At 47.3% G+C, this 20,276-nt stretch overlaps 1 protein-coding gene across 1 annotated transcript in view; it reads right to left on the bottom strand.

Moving 5' to 3' along the window:
- MPP3 (MAGUK p55 scaffold protein 3) overlaps positions 1-20,276 on the bottom strand; it is a 73,548-nt gene that overhangs the window by 19,754 nt on the left and 33,518 nt on the right. The window contains exons 8-14 of the mRNA XM_035135580.2: positions 19,842-19,916; positions 18,446-18,642; positions 11,576-11,640; positions 6,493-6,513; positions 4,371-4,412; positions 2,644-2,808; positions 775-855 (exon numbers count right to left, since the gene is read on the bottom strand). Of these exons, the coding sequence (XP_034991471.2) occupies positions 775-855; positions 2,644-2,808; positions 4,371-4,412; positions 6,493-6,513; positions 11,576-11,640; positions 18,446-18,642; positions 19,842-19,916 (646 nt within the window). The remainder of the gene's footprint in view (positions 1-774; positions 856-2,643; positions 2,809-4,370; positions 4,413-6,492; positions 6,514-11,575; positions 11,641-18,445; positions 18,643-19,841; positions 19,917-20,276) is intronic.

Below are 20,276 nucleotides of genomic sequence, written 5' to 3'. Positions count from 1 at the left end.
TTCTCTCTCCCTTTCTCTCTCATTCTCTCTCCTTCCCTCTCTTTTCCCCTCATTCCCCCCTCTTTCTTTCTCTCTCTCTCTTTCTCTTCCCTCCCTCTTTTCTCTCTTTCTCTCTCTCTCTCCCTTTCTTTCTCTCATTCCCCCCTCTCTTTCCTTTCCTTCCTTCCTTCCTTCCTCTTTCTTTTCCCTCCCTCTTCTCTCTCTCTCTCTCTTTTTCCCTCATTCCCCCCTTTCTCTCTCTTTCTTTTCCCTCCCTCTTTTCTCTCTTTCTCTCTCTCTCTCCCTTTCTTTCTCTCATTCCCCTCTCTCTTTCCTTTTCTTCCTTCCTTCCTTCCTTCCTTCCTCTTTCTTTCCCCCCTCCTCTCTCTCTCCCTTTCCCCCTCATTCCCCCCTTTCTCTCTTTCTTTCTTTTCCCTCCCTCTTTTCTCTCTTTCTCTCTCTCCCTCTTTCTTTCTCTCATTCCCCCTCTCTTTCCTTTCCTTCCTTCCTTCCTTTCTCTTTCTTTTCCCTCCCTCTTCTCTCCCTCTCCCTCCCTCCCTCCCTCCCTCCCTTTCTCTCCCCCCCTCCCCCCTCATTCCAGTTTCCTGTTCACTGCTCCCGGCTCTTTCTACAGCTACAGATTGCAATGGAAGCCTTCCCTCTCAGGTCTGCCAAATGCACATTTCACCTGACAAGACTGTAATCAACGGCTTGGCATATGCGGTGGAGGTGCTGGGGCGAGGCGGGAGGTGCCTTTTGCCATGGAAAAGCAAAGCAAAAGCGGGGGTTACTCACGTGGCACGGCAACGCCGTACTCCTGCGGGTTCTCTGCCACCACCTTCTGCTTGAGCTCATTCAAACGGGACCCCAAAGAACCTGAGAGGTCAGAGAGAGAGAAGGTGTATCACTGCGACTGAACACAAAGCACAGGGGTACCTTAAAGAAGACGGAGCCGAAAGGAACGGGTCAGAAACAGGTCCGCACCCAGGACCCTCCTCATTCTAGTCTAAGGTACGTCTCCATCAGTGGCTGAGACAATGTTCTGGACATCGCCAGGCTGCCACATTTTTGCTCGCCACCCACAACAGCCCTTCCTCCTGAGCTTGAAGTGAGGGGTGTCCTAGAAGCTGCAGAAACCCTGCACTCATTCAGCTCCAAGTCTGGCAGGACCGGCCCTACTGTTAGGCCGAGTGAGATAACCGCCTCAGGCAGCAGATATTGAAGGGTGGCAGTGAGGAACTAAGTGGACAGGCCTGCATGTGAGCACACCACACACAGCTTGCCGTGTTGGGGCATGTTGAATTTTTCAACTTTCCTATTCCCCAAATGAGGGGTGCTAAAAAAGTTGTAACATGCCTTGGGAATTAATAAAACATATTTTGGTTAAATTCAGGGCTTTTCCCCCAGCAGGAACTCACTAGAACTCAGGCACCTCTCAGGTGGGTGCCATTGCTATTATAAAAGAACAAAGGAGGCGTTCGTGGTGAGTTTTGACACCTCCTTTTCTAGAAAAATAGCACTGGTTAAATTAATCTAACTTAGTTTTGCTTAGTAAGTAAAATGTGTGTAAAATTGCATAGAAATCATTAAAAATGATTGCCAAGTACCTGCCGTTATATTATTATTATTATTATTATTATTATTATTATTATTATTATATGATGATGATGATAATAATTTATTATTATTTATACCCCCATCCATCTGGCTGGGTTTCCCCAGCCACTCTGGGCAGCTTCCAACAGAAAAATAAAATACAATAATTTATTAAACATTAAAAGCCTCCCTAAACATTAACTATTATTTAGCATTACTTGCTGTTTTGAGAAGGTGAAATTTAAAAAAAGGTTTTCCAATAACAATTTAGTTGCTCTTTAATCAAACATAGATTTACCAAGCTAAATGTTGTCCAGTCACAAAAATGCTAGCAGATTTGGATTCCTCACACCCAAAAAAACCCCATATTTTTAAGACCCATCACTGAAAAAAATCTGCAAAAAAATTAATCTGCCAGCCTTGACAAGCCTGGAAGCTGCTTGGGAACTGTAGGCCCAACATGCCTGGGGTGCGTCAGGGGCTGATGGGAATTGTAGTCCAAAACTCCTGGTTAGCAAAGCCTGATGTAAAAGCACTGCTTCTTTGAGACTACCTGGACTCCAAATGAGGTTGATCCAAAATCCAGTCCTCTTTGGATTGTGAAACCAAACTTATCTTTTAGTGAATCTCTCTATATACAGTGGAACCTCAGTTTTCGAACGTCTCGGCTGCCGAACGTTTTGGAAGCCAAATGCCAAAAACCCGGAAGTAAATGCTTCCGTTTTTGAACGCGCCTCAGAAGTCAAACAGCTTCCGAGGCGTGTTTCTCATTTTTCTCAATTGATTTTGCCGACCACCCATTGCGCCTCGGTTGTCGAACGTCTTGAAAGCCAAACGGTCTTCCGGAACAGATTACGTTCGACAACAGAGTTTCCACTGTATACGGATACAGATACAGTATATATACACCACCTCAGGCTTTGCTAAGATGGCACAACCCTCCCCAGGATTTATCCTCCACTTCTCAGAGGTTTGGGAAAGGCTGGACTTGAGCTGCAGAATCTCTTTATTTCAGAAACTGGCCGCTGGGCAAAGCAGCGATAGCCTTTTCCCCACAGAGTAACTCACCAATCAAAACCACCAGCCTCTTTCTTTCTTCTGGCTGCTGCTGGTATTTGACCACTTCCTCATAGGTGAGGAGCTCCGAGGGGTGAGGCTGTTCAACCTGCTTGGCTTCACTCTGGCCATTCTGCTTCTCCTTTCGACTCAGCCGGAAACTCCGTCTCAAGCCAGCTGCAAAGCCAAAAAGAACATCATGGTCACCCAAACAGGCTCAAGGTTCTTCTGAACTACAAAGGAAAAAAAAATAACCCCACTTCTTAAGGAAGGGGAAAGCCCCAGAACCAACCCAAATAGCTACTCTCAGTGGCCACAGAATGCAGGGGGGGAGCAGGTGAAAGGGAAATAGAATGCCATATCTTGGAAGACGGCGTGCCTGAGAAAGCCGGATCCTGTCCAGGAGCACGTCAACACTGCAACATTTTGTGGCTTGCCTCATTTGTAAAATGCATTAACACAAATACAATAAATTGCAATACAAAAGCAAGCATATAAAACAAAAGCAACTTATAATAATAATAATAATAATAATAATAATAATAATAATAAAACAACAACAAGTGAACTTTATTTATTTATTTATTTGTTTGTTTGTTTGTTTGTTTGTTTATATATATATATATACCCCAGCCACTCTTGGCAGTTCCCAACAGAATACTAAAAACACGATAAAACATCAAACATTAAAAACTTCCCTTCAGATGTCTTCTAAAAGTCAGATAGTTGTTTACTTACTGGACATCTGGTGGGAGGGCGTTCCACGGGGTGGGTGCCACTACCAAGAAGGCCCTCTGCCTGGTTCCCTGTAACCTCACTTCTCGCAGTGAAGGAACCGCCAGAAGGCCCTCAGAGCTGGACCTCAGTGTCCGGGCTGAACAATGGACTGAGACCGTTTAGGGCTTTAAAGGTCAGCACCAACACCTTGAATTGTGCTTGGAAACGTACTGTGAGCCAATGTAGGTGTTATATGGTCTCTGCGGCTGCTCCCAGTCACCAGTCTAGCTGCCGAAAAGCCTTCCTAAAGAAGGAAGTCTGCACCTGCTTTCCAATATTCAGTCACAGACTAACATGGCTAAGAAACTGGGCTAGGAGCAAGACTGTAGAAAAAGAGGCTGGGTCAGTTATTCATGAGTCCCATTGAATTCTTCGATGCACAGCTAAGAGGGTCAGTTCTGCTTCTTGCTTCAGACAGCTCAGAGCAGGATTCAGAATTCAGCATTCCCAGAGCAGAACACACACACACACACACACACACACACACACACACACACTACCCTGTTTCAAAGTATTGGTGTTGACCTTTAGAGCCCTAAATGGCCTCGGTCCTATATACCCGAAGGAGCATCTCCACTCCCATCATTCAGCCTGGACACTGAGGTGCAGCTCCGAGGGTCTTCTGGGGGGTTCCCTCACTGTGAGAAGTGAAGTTACAAGGAAGCAGACAGAGGGCCTTCTTGGTAGTGGCGCCCACCCTGTGGAACACCCTCCTGTCTGATGTCAAAGGGATAAACAATTACACAACTTTCTGAAGACATCCGTAGGCAGCCTTGTACATATCGGGAAGCTTTTAGTGCCTGGTGTTTTGCTGTGTTTGTAGATTATCCTGGAAGCTACCAAGAGTGGCTGGGGCAACCCGGTCAGATGGGAATAAATGATTTTTATTATATAAGTAGCAAATGCACATATGATAGCCACAACCAAGGCCAGAGTAGGTTTGCAGACCACCAGCTCCTCACCTATATATTGCCCATTGAAGTATCCTTCGCAATCACAGTCTTCTGCTTAGAAAGAAAGAGACAAGAGAGGCAGATGAATGAAGACAACAGTGCTACATACCAAAAGACAATTCGTTTTGTATGCTGTATCTTTGCTGTTTTTGCATGAAACCCGGGGGGGGGGTACTGAACTGCTGTATTGCATGTGGGTCTCATGCTTTGCCTGAGCTATCCTGCATCATATCATTTGCAGCCCCAATCAAAACTATTTCCTCCTCCTCCTCTCCCAACTGGATTTCTGACTTTTGTCACTTAAGGAACAACCATGCCCGGGTCCACAGAGAAACTGAAAGCAAACGGCACCAGGAGCTAAAACGCTGGAATGAACGGCTAGCCCCCGAGCCTTTTAAAAATAACAACATTTATTTATAAATCGCCTGGAACACTCGATGCTGCGCAGCCATTAAGTCAGAAAAGAACCAACACTCTGCCTGGCAGGCTTATAACCTTAAGGAGTTGCTCTTTTCTTGGAGGGAGAAAGTCCAAAAAAGTCAGAAAGAGGGAGAGGGAGAAAGGGGCACTCCCTTGTTCAGCAGGAAATTACCTACTGCGTTAACAAAAAGCACCGAGGAGAAACACAATCACTTTTCAGAAACGGCAGGGGCTTAATCCATGTGATTAGTACAAAAATTACACAGTTAAAAAAAAACGCTCAGCAAATAATAGCTAAGGAAAATTAAACAAGATTGACATTAAGAGTCCCCAGGGGCATATTAAGAGGAAACTCTCCGCTTTGTCACGCTAAAGGTCTCTTTGTGCAGCAAACCCTGTTCAAATCTACTAATTAACAAGCTGGACAGGGATACAAACGGACCTGGACCTGGGCTGGCGTGGGAAGCTGGGGAAATTAGATTCAGGAGCAAATCGACCGGCCCTTTTGGCACTGCAATGGCATTACGCCCCAGAGCCTTTCTGAATCAAGCCCACCACCTGCCTTAGACAGGGCTGTGGGCGAGACCAGCATTTGCAGGTTTGCTCTGTTGTGCAGAAATTGCCTCTTTGCCAGCCTCCCAAAGAACATAGGAAGAGTCCAGCAGGATCAGGCCAATGGCCCATCTAGTCCAGCGTCCTGTTCTCACAGCGGCTGACCAAACAAAGCCTGAAAGCGTGTCATGGGCCAGGAGTCAGCTTCGCCTGCTGAACAGCAGCCTGAAGAGGGAGAAGGTGGAATGACTCCACCTGCAGCTGATCAGGACACAGAGAATGCACTGCTGATAACCAGCTGGCTCCGAGCTTCTTAAACAGAGCTCTCAGCAGTCAGTTGTTGCTGGAAACAACGCCTGTGGTTCTGGGTTCTTCCTTGTTGCTTCCTGCTATCCAGCTGGACCTTTGGCTCTGTGATCTTCTGGATTCCCTTACCTCTGGACTGCCTGACTCTGTATGTGGATTCTGATCCCAGGCAAGTGTTCCTCGTAGCCCCTGCTAGCTCAGCAACGGGACTCCGACTGGGGCTACGACAGAGCCGGTTTCCTACAGCCAATCTGGTTGGCGGCTGTGAGAACAGAATGCTGGAACACTTGCCGGATCCAACAGGCTGCTAATGTTCTTGCGTTTAAATATTTTGCAGAATCTCGAGGTTGTTCGCATGCACACTTTCTTTCTCTGACATGGAAGGGTACAATCCTAAGCCCAGGGGACAAGGCAGAGCTTATCGCTGACCAAGCTTGTGTGGGATTAGGCTATAATGCACCATAGGAAGTCATGTGTGAAGCAGTCTTCTCCAGTTTTCTTTTCATTAAAAAAAAATCATGTTCCTAGTCCCTATGCTTGCACAGGAAATTCTGAAAACCTCCCCATGCCCACCCTTTCAAAACTATTCTATCACCTCCTTTGTTGCAATGTGTCCAGTTGATTTATTTGGGGGTGGGGTGGGGAGGAATTGGAAGCAAAACCCATTATAAAAAAAAACCCCTGTGCCAATAAATATAGATATGGCACACAAGCTATTCTGAGCTACCTGTCTTGGAATCTAGACCTGCTTCACGGTTGGCCTTGGTTGGAAAGGGCTGTTTTTGTTCTACAAGCTCCTTATGTGCAGGGAAAGTCACAGCTTGCTCACTCCAGGAACAGGCAGTGAACCTACCTTTCTCAGAAGATTGATCGTCTGAGGTCAGCATGAAAAGACAAGAGGCAGCAGAGTTAAAAGGAGGCCAAGGGGGGGGGGAAGTATTTCAAAGCATATGGGGCACGTGCTCAGATTCTGGCTCTCAGTGGGGAAGAGCCATGGTTTTGCAGTAAGACAAAACTGCTCTGCATGTAAAAAGGTCCCAGGCTGAATCGCCAGCATCTCCGAGGTCGGGCGAGGAGAGACTCCCGCCCTGCCTGGAACCCAGTCAGTGTAGACCAGGCATCCCCAAACTTTGGCCCTCCAGATGTTTTGGACTACAATTCCCATCATCCCTGACCACTGGTCCTCTTAGCTAGGGATCATGGGATTTGTAGGCCAAAACATCTGGAGGGCCGCAGTTTGGGGATGCCTGGTGTAGACAAAGCTGCGCTAGATGGACCAATAATTTTGACTCGATATAAGGCAGCTTACGATGCTCCTAGTGTACAAGGAAGACTGTGGAAAGGTGGCATACAAATAAAATAAAATAAAATAAAATAAGTCAAATGGACTTCCGGAACAGATTCCGTTCGACTTCTGAGGTACGACTGTATAACCTCTAAGTAGACACACTTAGGACTGCACTGTTCAAGTGCAATTCAAATGAATTCTTTTTTTAATAAATCATTTTTATTAATTTTTGCATTTGTTTTCCAAAGAAAACTTCCAAACAAATTACATCATCCTCATTTTGGCTATTATAGCCTGAGACTTCTATCAATCCTGTCTAGTGATTTTAAAATTTGCTATATAATCTTGCATTTTATTGTTATAATTAATGCTTTTAAACTCCATTTCCTAATTATTTCCTTCCTAAATCATTTTACAATAATTTATATAGTCCCCCTTACAAAACTTCTTGTAAACCTACAAGCAATGTTACATTAATGCAATTGTCTTTCAAATAAGTCAAGTGAATTCTAGATGTTTTTGTTCAGATGATCATATCATGGCTTAAGAAGGCAATATATGAATTAAGACTTTTCTCCATGCATGCAACCCTTTCACATGAGCCACAACTGAGTCAGGAAGTCTCTTTACTAACCACCGTTTTCCAGAAAACTGGGGAACTATTGTTACTCTGATTCAAAACAACTTAGGATGTTAAACCAACTTCAAAGCACAACTTAAGATCCCGGCTTCTTCCAAAGTTGGTAACCAACTTTGCTTTCCTTGGCTTATTACAGTGGTACCTCTACTTACGAATTTAATGCATTCCGAACGCACATTCGTAAGTCGAAAAAAATTGTAAGTCGAATCCCATAGGAATGCATTGGGAGAAAAAATTCGTAAGTCGAAGCAACCCTATCTAAAAATTCGTAAGTCGAAAAAATCCTATCTAAACCGCATCCAAGATGGTGGACGGAGCTCCGTGCGTAAGTAGAAACATTCATAAGTAGAGTTATTCGTAAGTAGAGGTACCACTGTATACAAAAATAGGATTGTCGAAACACATTCAACAGCAAACACTTCCCTCCCATTATTGAGATTTTAAACTGAGGAGGGCATAAAGGTACCGAAAGCTGTTAACATACTTATATTGGCATGGCTGGCGAGCTTTTGTGTGCATAAATATATGTACTTATTATAGCCGCATGAAAAAAAGTCAATTATAATTATAACTGGTGTTATATCCATTCAAGTCGCTCAGTCTGCCCTGCATTATATTCACCGTGTAAAAAATTAATTGTATGAAACAATGCATTTCAGAATGTGCTAAAAAGATTCCACTTCCTGGGTTGTGCAATGCTTTGTTTTTAAACGGGAGGAAGCGCTGGGACTCGGGGGCTACCTGAAATCCAGGTGTGCAGGGGGTGCGTGGAGATGATCAAGGAAAGACCAGCTGTACATCTGCAGCGATGCTGCCTGTGTCTGTTGCAGGCTGGCTGCAGGGCTGAGAACATGGGGCTACATCTGGGCATAAAGCAAAGTCTGGGCTCAGGAATGCCTTGTCTCAGTCCACACTCCAAAAGTTCTCCAGAAGCTTGTGAGTCCCTCATGGGTCTCAAAGCATCCACAAAAGCAGTCATCACACCACACAGGACCAAAAAACACTGCTCCAACTTAATTCAGAGCCATTTCACCAAATCACTATTGAGACACAATACAGCGTGGCTGTCGGTGGAAGAAGATTGGAAGAAATGTAAAGTTTATTTAAGAAATAATTGCAATACTGGAAATGTTTAAGATAAGATTTGGAAGTACAGGGAGGCTGTAGAGGAGGATTTGTAGAGGTATTGTAGTATATTAAGAGTTAGATATAAGGTTAAGATAAGAATTAAATGTTGTTAAAGAATTAATATGAGGTGAATTTTTTGTTAGTTAAGGTAAAAATAAGGTGATTGAAATAGGATATAGAAATTAGTCAATTAAGGTAATAAGAAGATGAAGTAGTGGCGCCCGCCCTGTGGAACGTCCTCCCATCGGACGTCAAGGAGATAAACAACTACCTGACATTTAGAAAGCACCTAAAGGCAGCCCTGTTTAGGGAAGTTTTTAATCTGTGGATCCAGGTGGCGCTGTGGGTTAAACCATTGAGCCTAGGACTTGCTGATCAGAAGGTCAGCGGTTCGAATCCCTGCGACGGGGTGAGCTCCCGTTGCTCGGTCCCAGCTCCTGCCAACCTAGCAGTTCGAAAGCACCTCAAAGTGCAAGTAGATAAATAGGAACTGCTACAGCGGGAAGGTAAGCGGCGTTTGCATGTGCTGCTCTGGTTTGCCAGAAGCGGCTTTGTCATGCTGGCCACATGACCTGGAAGCTATACGCCGGCTCCCTCGGCCAATAATGGGAGATGAGCGCGCAACCCCAAAGTCGGTTACGACTGGACCTTATGGTCAGGGGTCCCTTTACCTTTAATAAATAAATAAATAATAATAATATAGAAATTACTAAGGATGATATACAATGAAAAGCAGAAAGGAGGGACTTGAGGAAGTCAATAATGTTAGGATACATGAATGATAAATATGGTTGTTGTTTTTCTTTTTGTATCTTGTAATTTTGTGTTGTTGTTTTTTTGCATTTTTGTGTTTTATATGTTTTTTTCTCAGTTTTATAAAATCAGTAAATAGATTTGAAACAAAAAACAATACAGTGTGGCTAGCTTAATCCAAAGGATCAGGCGGGATTAAAACAGCAGATACTCTAAACCTCTGAGGACCCTAGGTGTAGGGGTAGCCTCCCTTACAAAATAATTTTTAATTGTCCAGAATCTTACACATATAACTTGTATACACACCCACACTCACACACAACTGGCATGTGCAGAGGTGGCAACTTCGCCAAAGATTGAGGGGGCCCACTGTCACACGTGTGACATCACACATCACATGTGTGTGATGTCACACACAACAACATTGCATCGCCGAGAGGCCAAGTGAGGTAGAGCTTCAATACCAGCAGGTCCCCTTCCTCTGTCACGATCGGCCTCCTTCCATGGCAGGAGGAGGAAGAGCCAGTCACTGAAGCCATGCCATGTTTGGCTCTGCGCTTGGCCTCCTCCACACCCTCAACATTTGGGGGGCCCAGCCCCCCTCCCCAAAGATATAGGGGGTCCATTAAAAGCTTGAACCCCTTGAGCTGGCGCCCCTGGGCAACTGTGTCTGAGCCTCCTTAGTCATTGGCTGAGCTGCTGTGATATCACAGCATGTCAGTGTAAACATTCTAACTGCTGAAAGGGAAGGACCAGCCGCAGAATGTGGGCAATCGGTGCAGCTCCTGCAAGGGAAGCGGAAGGTTGCCTGGAAAAGGAGAAACACCTCACATGCAGCGTCTTGACCATGGGTCAGCAAACTAAGGCCTGCAGGCCGAATCAGGCCCAACTGCCTTTTAGATCCGCCCCGCGGATGGTCCAGGAATCACCACGTGGATCGCTAGCGCATGCATTCTTTCCCTCTCCCTCCCTCTCCCTCACATGGCGGCGCTTTTCTCCTCAGGGATGGAGCAATCTTGCCCCACGCCGGGCGCCGTTGGCGGCAGGAGTCGACTTGCCCGCCTACCCGCCTCAGCAGGGCAGCGCTGTGAAGGGAGCGTGTGACGCCGGCTGCTGCGCTTTCCTCCTGCTCCTCCTCCCTCTCCCTCAGTCCACCCTTCCTTCCTTCTCCACGCCCCTTTTCCACGCCGCTTCCTCGTGCAATTCCTTCGTCACCGCCTGCCTGCCTGCCTCCCTCCTTCATTTCTCCCATGGCGTTCAGGCGCGGCTATTGGGACGACAACTGGGACAGGTAAAGCGAAGCATCTTCAGGCCTCTTTGCGGGCGGGTGAAAATCGTTCATTTCCCCCCCATCCCCCAAAAATATAGTCCGCCCCCCCACAAGGTCTGAGGGACAAGGGACCGGCTCCCTGCTGAAAAAGTTTGCTGACCCCTGGTCTTGACACTGAGCAAGGCATCGTGCACAACAGGGCCTTCCTCACAGCCCACCAGATCTCCACAAGACAGATACAGTGGTACCTCTGGTTGTGGATACAATCCGTTCCGGGGTGCCGTTCGCGCCCTGAAAAGTCCGCAACCAGAGCGGCGCTTCTGCGCATGCGCGAAGCGCGATAGAGCACTTCTGCGCATGCGCAAAGTGTGCAGGATGCTTCTGCGGACGCGGCGAAACCCAGAAGTAAACACTTCCAGGTTTGCCACATTTGCAAGCTGAAAAGATGCAACCTGAAGCAGAGGTATGACTGTAGTGCCTTGGACTTATGGCATCATTGGGCTGCCCTGCAAAACATACCAGGCCTGCATGGGCCCTGACTGTGTGCGCAAAGAATAAACAGTTGTCATTAACTCACAGAAGTGTGTGGAGGCCAAAGCACAGTAGGCTTTCTTTCGCAAAGAGCTACCTTCCCCATATTCCTCTTACCTCCCCCACAGCGACACACTGCGGCTCTTGTACCTGAATGGCAAGACACAGCCATGCTTCAGGCTCCCGGTGGCTCTGTACCTTTCAAGGGACGGCATTGCAAAGCCTCACAAAAGAAGCCCGGTTTGGGAAAGAGAAAGGAAAAGCCAGATGTAGCGGAAACACAAGCCACTCTAAACAAACGAGGGAAAGGTTTCACGGTGACTCACAGAGCGGTTTTGTGACGCTTCTGGCGTTGTGCAGCGCTCCAATGGTCCTTCTGTACATCAGACGCCTACATGGAAAAAAGTAAAGACACAATAGTTTATCGTTTAGATTCAGAAAGGGGGCGGATAAGAACTCGGGGAGAAAGCCTCAAACCAGAGAGCCGGAATGTGCTTGTTGCGCTCAGTTCCTGCTGAAATCAAACAAGATCAAGGTCCAAACCACACAATACTTTGTTCAGACTTTAATACAGTGGTACCTCGCAAGAGGAGGTACTCGTTCCACGAGTCGTTTCGTGTTGCGATAATTTCGTCTTGCGAAGCACGGTTTCCCATAGGAATGCATTGAAATTTAATTAATGTGTTCCTATGGGCAAAAGAAAGCGCAAAAAAGGGCGCCAACTCATTCGCCATGGCCGCTCCAGACGTTTTTAAGGCTCTGGGGAGGGGGAAGCAGGAGGAGGGCCAGGGAGAGGCTCCCTCCCTCCTTCCCCAGAGCCGCTCGCACCCAACCAGACGGCCATTCGCACCCAGCCGTTCGCACCCAACCAGGCAGCCAGTGGGACTGGATGGGATGGGGGCGGATGGAGCGCTTCTTCGGCAGCCCGTGCTCTGCTCAATGACGGCCGCTCTCCCGTTCGCGCACCTCCGAGCAGCCATGCCTTCCTACTCAGTGACAGTGGCGACGGGCAGCCAGTGGTTCGCGGGCACTGCCGAGTAAGTGAGTAAGGGAGGGGCGCGGGCGGGACGACAATGGAAACTTCTGCCCGCTCCCTCCCTCCTTCCCCAGCAGCCATTCACACTCCGTTCGCACTCCCAACCAGGCAGCCGCGCACGCCTGCCCTGCTTCATCTTGCGAAGCACGGCCATAAGAAACTTCGTCTTACGAGTCTCCAAAAAACTCGCAAAACGCTTTCGTCTTGCGAGCTTTTCTTTGTGCGAGGCGTTCGTCTAGCGAGGTATCACTGTAATCATAATCACCACCGCCATTCGAAACTCCCAAAGGAGAGGGAAGCAGCTGTGGGAGTCCTGATCCAGAACAGGTTCCTGATCCATATCGGTTTCCTGAATTAAGATACACATTGTGCATTTGCCCCATTCCCCGAAAACGGGTCTCCGAGCTTTCTATTGAGAAGCAGTTCTGAGTAACCAGAAACTGCCAGGTTCTCCCTCGTCTATTTCATGGCTTCTGCTGCAGTGGGGAAAAGTAGAGATTCAAAGCGGCATCTGGGTGCTGGTGTGGCCATCAGCCTATCCTAGTTTTTAGATCTAACAGTCCTGGTCTGGCTCTCTAACGTCAGCATTGCACTGGCTCAGTTACTTCCCCTGTTCACTTTTCTTCCAGTGCAATGTACAGAAACCTCGGGAACTGGGGGACAAATGCAGCTCTCCTAGAACCTCTGTCTGGCCCTTAGAACTGCCTCCTGGCTCCCCCTTTCCCAGGCCGCAACCCTCTCTAGCCCTGCTCCAACACTCCAGGAACTCAGCTAAATCCATGTTTCCCAAACTTGGGTCCCCAACTGTTTTTGGACTACCGTTCCCATCATCCCTGGCCACTGGTCCCGCTAGCTAGGGATAATGGGAGTTGTAGTCCAAAAACAGCTGGGAAGCCAAGTTTGGGAAACACCGAACTAAATCCTTGCATGAGTGTGAGGATTCGCACGGGAGGAATGGGGTTTCCTCCCCCCCCCCATAGTGTGCGACCCACACCATTCCCAGATCTGTTCTGGAAGGTTGGGGGGAAACGCAGAGCAGATTTAGGGGGCATGCAGGAGAAGGAGAGGGGGAGAATGTTCTGTTGTGCAAGGAGAAATCCTTGCACTGAGAGAAGATTCACATTAGCGCTGCACCGATTGCAACCCCAAGTATTTTCTCCAGGCTCAAATGTGACCTTGAACTCTGATAATGTATCTTGCTTGCCTGAACAGAGGATAGTGTTTGTGTGCATGTGCGCTTGTAGGCAGCCGGATCTAGCTTATGGAACAAGGGTTTAAAAAATTACATTTGTTGCTCCACCTGTTTTTGCCTCTGGCTCTGCCCACCACTTGCAGGTGGCCCTCGGAAGGTTACCCAGGTGGGAAATGTGGCCCTTGAGCTGAAAAAAGGGTTCCCCGCCGTGCTATAATAAATAATTCTGCTGCCTGTTCACAGAACCATTCCTCCTTCTCAATTGTAATGTACCCTTCAACGCATCTCTCACTTTCCTCTTAAAAAGAAAAAAGAAAGAGCAGGTACAAGCAAAATCTTCTGGTCGTTCCTTTCCATGATGTGCCTTCGCAAGAGATGGGTCACGTAGGAAAGGGAATACGCTGGCCACGTAATCAATAGCTTTATATCTTGTTCCAATAAAATTATCTTGATAAGATGAGACGATGTCTTAATCCTGCCACCACCCACCCCTAGTTCGGACAGTCACTCCAGAAGGCTACTGTAAGGGGGAGAGATTGCAGAGAACCTCCCCCTCTCATCAGGAGCAGTTCGTCCCCAAGCAGCCATGAAAGCGCGGGGTCTGAAGGGGCTAGTCAGGAAGCGGAGAGAGAGAGCCAGGTCTCCGACAGCATGGGAGAGACCCTGCTCCACAGGCGGGAAGAGAGAGAGAGAGAGACGGAAAGGGGGGAGAGGGAAAAGATGGAGCGTAGACCCTTTCCCCCGGCACCGGAATTAAGGAGGAGGAGAAAGGGGAGGAGATTCACTGTCCCGAGGCTGTTATGTTGGTCAAAGTCGCGAAAAGGGGCAGTGCCGGATTCTGAGACGGAATGAGCGGACATGAAACCGACAGCTCGCTACACTGTAAATAACGTGCACCAATAAAGACTCTTTTACAGACAAGGATGTGGAAAGTCGTTGCTCAAGAGTAGCCGTAACAACCTCTGACAGCTACCATAGTGGATGGTATCGAAAGCCGCTGAGAGGTCGAGAAGAATTAACAGGGACATGTGGTTCCCTTGTCTCTCTCTCGACAGAGGTCATCATACAGGGCGACCAAAGCTGTTTCTGTGCAAAAACCGGGCCAAAACCCTAGCATCAGTAGTGTGCATGGGTTTTTAACAAGGCACGTCTGCCCCCAAGGTCCTTGCTGTCTAAAAGAGGTGTGCATCAGGGATGCAAAGCAAGGAAGGATGCTGATTCCGGATGGAGTCTCTTGAGTTTTGGGCTCCAGGTGCAAGCGTGACTCACTGTTTCACGCACCATTCTCTGTCCAAGCTTACAACAGCTCTACTCCCACTACTGCACACAATCCAGTCCTGCACCACTGTGCCTCACCTCCACCCATCTCCTTCATGCTTCTCAAAACCCCTCATTCCTTGAAGCCCGCCCCCCAATTGATTCCACATCCCACATCCCTTGTACATTAAAACAGCCTCTCTTCAGGAACAGGCATGAAAGGGACATGGGTTACCAATAGCTGGAGTTGGATGCAGATCCCATCCCTGGATCTCTTCTGTAAGTTGTTATGATGTACGGGCTGGGAAACCCTGCCCCCAATCAGAAGGGTCTGAGGATAAGGAAGAAGAAGAGCACAGGGTGCAGGAATTATCCCCAGAAGATGCTGCTCTGCCATGAAAGGGGGACGCCATCTACAGCACCTGAAAAAGTCATTCTGCCCTTCTCTTTGGACTCGTATTTCTTCACTCTCTGTGGAGCAGGAAACCCCCTAGCTCTGCCCGAGTCAGTGCCTAAGAGCCAAGTGCAGCTCCTTTAAAGCCTCGGCCCAGTACAGTGGCACCTCTGGTTAAGAACTTAATTCATTCCAGAGGTCCATTCTTAACCTGAACCTGTTCTTAACCTGAAGCACCACTTTAGCTAATGGGGCCTCCTGCTGCTGCCACGCCGCCGGATCACGATTTCTGTTCTCATCCTGAGGTAAAGTTCTTAACCCGAGATACTATTTCTGGGTTAGCAGAGTCTGTAACCTGAAGCATTTGTAACCTGAAGTGTTTGTAACCCGAGGTACCACTGTATACCTGAAGTAGCGTCTCCACCCCCATCGTTCAGCCCAGACACTGAGGTCCGACTCTGGGGGCCTTCTGGAGGTTCCCTCACTGCAGGGAACCAAGCAGAGGGCCTTCTTGGTAGTGGAACGCCCTCCCATCAGATGTCAAGGAAATAAACAACTCTCTGACTTAGAGAAGACACCTGAAGGCAGCCCTGTTTAGGGAAGTTTTTAATGTTTGATGTTTTATTGCATTTTTTATATTCTGTTGGAAGCCGCCCAGAGTGGCTGGGGAAACCCAGATGGGCGAGGTATAAATTATTTATTATTATTATTATTATTATTATTATTATTATTATTATTATATTATTATTATTATTATTATTTATTATATTATTATTATTATATATTATATATATTATATTATTATTATATTATTATTATTATTATATATTATATATATTATATTATTATTAAAGCACAGTGGGACACAGCTCGAAACCCCGAGCTGCATGCAGTCCATTTCAACCAGGGAGGGCGAAACCCTTGGAGGTTGTTGGACTCCAACTCCCATCAGCCCACACCAGCACGGCTAATGCTCAGAGTTGATGTGAACTGCAGCCCAGAGACGAACCACAGGGCCAAGAGTTCATTAATTTAACCGCCCTGTGGGTTACAACTGCAGCTACCGGTATGTAGGATTCTCTGTGCACAAAAATGGAAAGAAACAGAAATACCCACCCAAGAAGAATGGATAAGCAAGCTGATGCAGAACTGGCAAAGTTAACAGCTAAAATAAGAGAACTTAATGACGAAGGTTTTGTGGAAGAATGTAAGCCCTTTTCGGATTATTTAAAGAATGACTATTGCATGATGAACACGCAAGCAAAATCTGAAATATGAGCAACGGAAGGGTTTAAAGGTGACAGAAGTTTGGTTACGGTTTAAGAGATAGAAGACTGTGCAGCAGAGCGAGAGAAACAGAAACACCATGGAAAAGGGGGTGGGAAGTCGGAAAAAAAGAGAAAAAGGTTTTTATTGTGTATTGTGTGAAATTTTGGAAAACTTAATTTTTAAAAACTGCGGGGGGGGGGGCTCTCCTAATACATGCTGAAGCAACATCCTAACCAGCTGTATGTAGCTAGAAAGAGGCACAGGTTGGAGCTCTCCGTGGTCCTGCTTTCGTGCCTAATATGTAGGCAGGTGCAGGAATTCAGACCCAAGACCCAAAACTGGCATGGCTTGAGTCATGTGCACAGCCTGCGCATCAGCGGGTTTGTTCAAGGGACAAGAGTCCAAGATAAGACAACACAAGCAGCTGGCTTCTTATTTGCAGAGGGGAAGGTCCAGGGACTCCCAGAGGGTATGTGGAGCCAGGGGCAGGTGTGAGGTTGGAGCCCTGCCACAATGCAAGGAACCACGTGAGTATATGCTGCGAGCCATGTGGCAGGGCCATGGCAAGGACCTGCAGAATGCACGGCAGTGATAGTGGGGTGGAGAGCTTGCTTTGTGGGGGCCAGGACTAGCATGCCCCAGTTCTGCCCCACCATATCCCCAGCCAGGACAGCTCTGGGAGCGGGCTGCATTGGTTCCTCTTCCTTGGTTTCCAAAGTTGTCTGCAGCCTGATGCTTTGCTCCTGATGCTTGTGAGTTAGTTCTGGCTGTTTACGCTGCTGCAGGCGGAGGGAAGGAAGAGCTGGGCAAGGGCTTAGCACACAAAGGAAACGGTGTGATTTAAGGCAGAAGGCAGCTGCTCTGCCGCACACACAGCGTTTGTTTCTATTACCATTGATTTGCTGTTCCCTCCTTTGCACTAAAAATCAATTTTTAAGAAGAGAAAAATTCATAGTGGCAAGCCGCATCTTGCCTTTGGGAGGAGATGGATCCTGTTTTCGTTCTAAGCCCCTCGGAGCTGCTGCAGCTGCAGAGAGGCTTAAGAGAGAAGAGGAATTTGGTGCTGGCGGTAACAGTGTTAAGATTTGGACGGGTAGCTGAGAGGATCAAGCTCATCTGAAGTGGCTGAACACGTCGCTCATAAACCAATTTGCTCATACAGGGCCCCTGAGACTCAGATGCAGAATTTGCTGCCTTGCAAAGAACGGCTGGGGAAATTGTGGCCCTCCTGATGTCATTGGACTCTAACTCCCATCAGCCCCAGCCAGCATAGCCAATGGTCAGGAATGATGGGAGTTGTAGTTCAGCAACATCGTAAGAGCCACGGGTCCCTGGTCGCTGTTGTATAGGATATAGCAATGTGTGTGTTACCTCTCTTACAAACAGCTGAGATTACGCTAAACAAATATTTAAAAAGAATATTAAACCACCACAATATTAAAAGGAGTAATTCATAAAACAATCAGTGGAATTGAAACAAGCATGAAGCAGCATAAAAGCCAAGCAGGAGAGTAGGGGGGACTTTTAAAGCCCAAGAAGTTCAAAAGCTCTTTACATAAAGGCAAATCTCCCTAGGGAGACACTGCTAAGAACATTTTCACCTAGGATCGAACCATCAGTTGATGGGGACGCCTAAAAAAGATCCCTTGGTTAAAAGATCTTGGAACAGCCTTCACCAACCTGATCCCCTTCAGTTTGTGGTTTTGCCCCAGTGTGGCAAAGCGTGGTTGGTCCTCAAACCAGGATGCCACAACCACAGTTTAATCCTGCCTGGAAGAGAAACAATGGTTTGTACAAACCATAGTTTGTCCCATTTTGATGAAATGGCCAATTATAGTTTGCCACAGACCAGAAGCAGAAGCTCCTCGCCACCACTTCCCCTCTCACTCAAGGGAAGGGGAGGAAGAAACATGGGAGCTTGAGATTCATCACAGATTTGTTCTCATAACAGGTCACTATGGTTTGTTGCCACGCCTGCACCAAGCCCATGGTTTTGCGTGTGCTTTCTGTTACTAACCCAGGCCCACAGCCACACACAACTGACCAACCTTTCTTGGAACTGCTTTGAGGGGATCAGCCCTGCCCGGAGATTTGTGTCGCCCACACGTTTGGCCTGCCACCACGTTTGGTCGTCCTGGCTCACCACCTCCAAGACATGCCTTTTCTGAAATGGCAACCCGGCCTCCTGGCATGGGATCGCTTTATCCTCTTTCGGGTTGTAGGAGAAGAGGGCTCTCATGAACACCTGGGAAGGAAGGAAGGAAGGAAGGAAGGAAGGAAGGAAGGAAGGAAGGAAGGAAGGAAGGAAGGAAGGAAGGAAGGAAGGGACATTACATCCAGTGCTACATGAGAAAAGCTGAAAATTTTTATATCATCCACAGGATTTAGCCCTCTCCAATTATAAACAAATAAAATGAAAGAAACATCATTGGTTCTCAAAATGGCTGAGCAGGGCCAGAAAGGGAGAACATATATTAGCTACCCCCCCCCCCAATTCACAACACCCATTCACAACATGTGAATTTGTGGGGCCATTTCAGTTATTAAAAATATTTTACATGAATAATGTTGCCTTTGGGGTGGGCCTAAAGCAGTTAAAGTGGTTTTAGACAAAAGGAAGCACTTACCATGGTGGAGGGATGGTGACTTGTATTATTATTATTATTATTATTATTATTATTATTATTATTATTATTATTATTATTAGCACAATCAAACATCAAACATCAAAAAATCCCCTAAACAGGGCTGCCCTCAGATGTCTTCTAAAAGAAGACATTTGATGGGAGGGTGTTCCACAGGATGGGCGCCACCACCGAGAAGGTCCTCTGCCTGGTTCCCTGTAACCTCACTTCTCGCAGTGACGGTACCGCTAGAAGGCCCTCGGAGCTGGACCTCAGTGTCCGGGCTGAACGATGGGGGTGGAGACGCTCTTTCACTTTCATTCCCTACCTCTCTTTCCCATCAAGAATGGTGGGTGTATAGGCCTCGCCACGCTGAACTACAATTCCCAACATCCCCTGACCTTTGGCCATGCTGGCTGGGGGCTGATGGGACCTGGAGTCCACCAACACCAGAAGGCTCCTTATTCCTGTTTGGCAGTTTTTTTAAAAAAAAGTTTGTTATGGTGGCGACAGTTTTTCTTACATTGTTTCCCGCCCCCTGCCCCCCCCCCAAAAAACCTTGCAATCTAGAACAACCAGATAATGTAATGCTAGTGCCATTCTAGGAATATTCTAGGGGTGGACACTGGGTGGACAGGGAGCTGTCAAGAATAAGTTGAAGGAATATTTTTAAAACAGCCAAAGGGAAAAAAAGGTATCTGCTACTGCTAGGGGGCAGGTTCACACAAGCCACAGCAACAACTCTGTCCCCCAACACCTATGTTTAGGAGAATGTCTGAACAGGCCCAGAGTGCCCTCATATGTTGGCAAACTCCCTTACCTTGCTTTCCTTCAGGCGATCTTCTTCTTTGACAGCCGGGATTATTTTCAGCGTTATCGACCCCTGGGACTGCGCCTAAGAGAAAATAAGTCTGCGTTGTCATTTCTGTGGAAAACCAGACGACGTCTGCAAACACTGCTTGGGTCACTTTGACGCTCAATACTCAGGGACATCGGAAATTGGCATATACAGTACAGAGGCGGGCTGTTGGCCCACCTTGTGAAGTCTTATCAACATGGACCAGCATTGTCTCTCAAAGGTTTCGGCCACGAACCATTCCCAATTCTTCCCGAAGACATCAGTGGCTGACGTCAAGACCTTCAACCTGCAAAGTGTGCATTCTGCCGTTTTGTGACAGCCCTTCCCTGAAAGCAAAGCATTCCTGCATTCCTAGATTTCTAGATCTCGGTAAATGAGTCGGGGCATATATGACTC

Source organism: Zootoca vivipara, chromosome 13 (genome assembly GCF_963506605.1).
Source record: "Zootoca vivipara chromosome 13, rZooViv1.1, whole genome shotgun sequence".
Lineage (NCBI taxonomy): Eukaryota > Metazoa > Chordata > Lepidosauria > Squamata > Lacertidae > Zootoca > Zootoca vivipara.
This window is presented reverse-complemented; position numbering and strand designations above follow the sequence as displayed.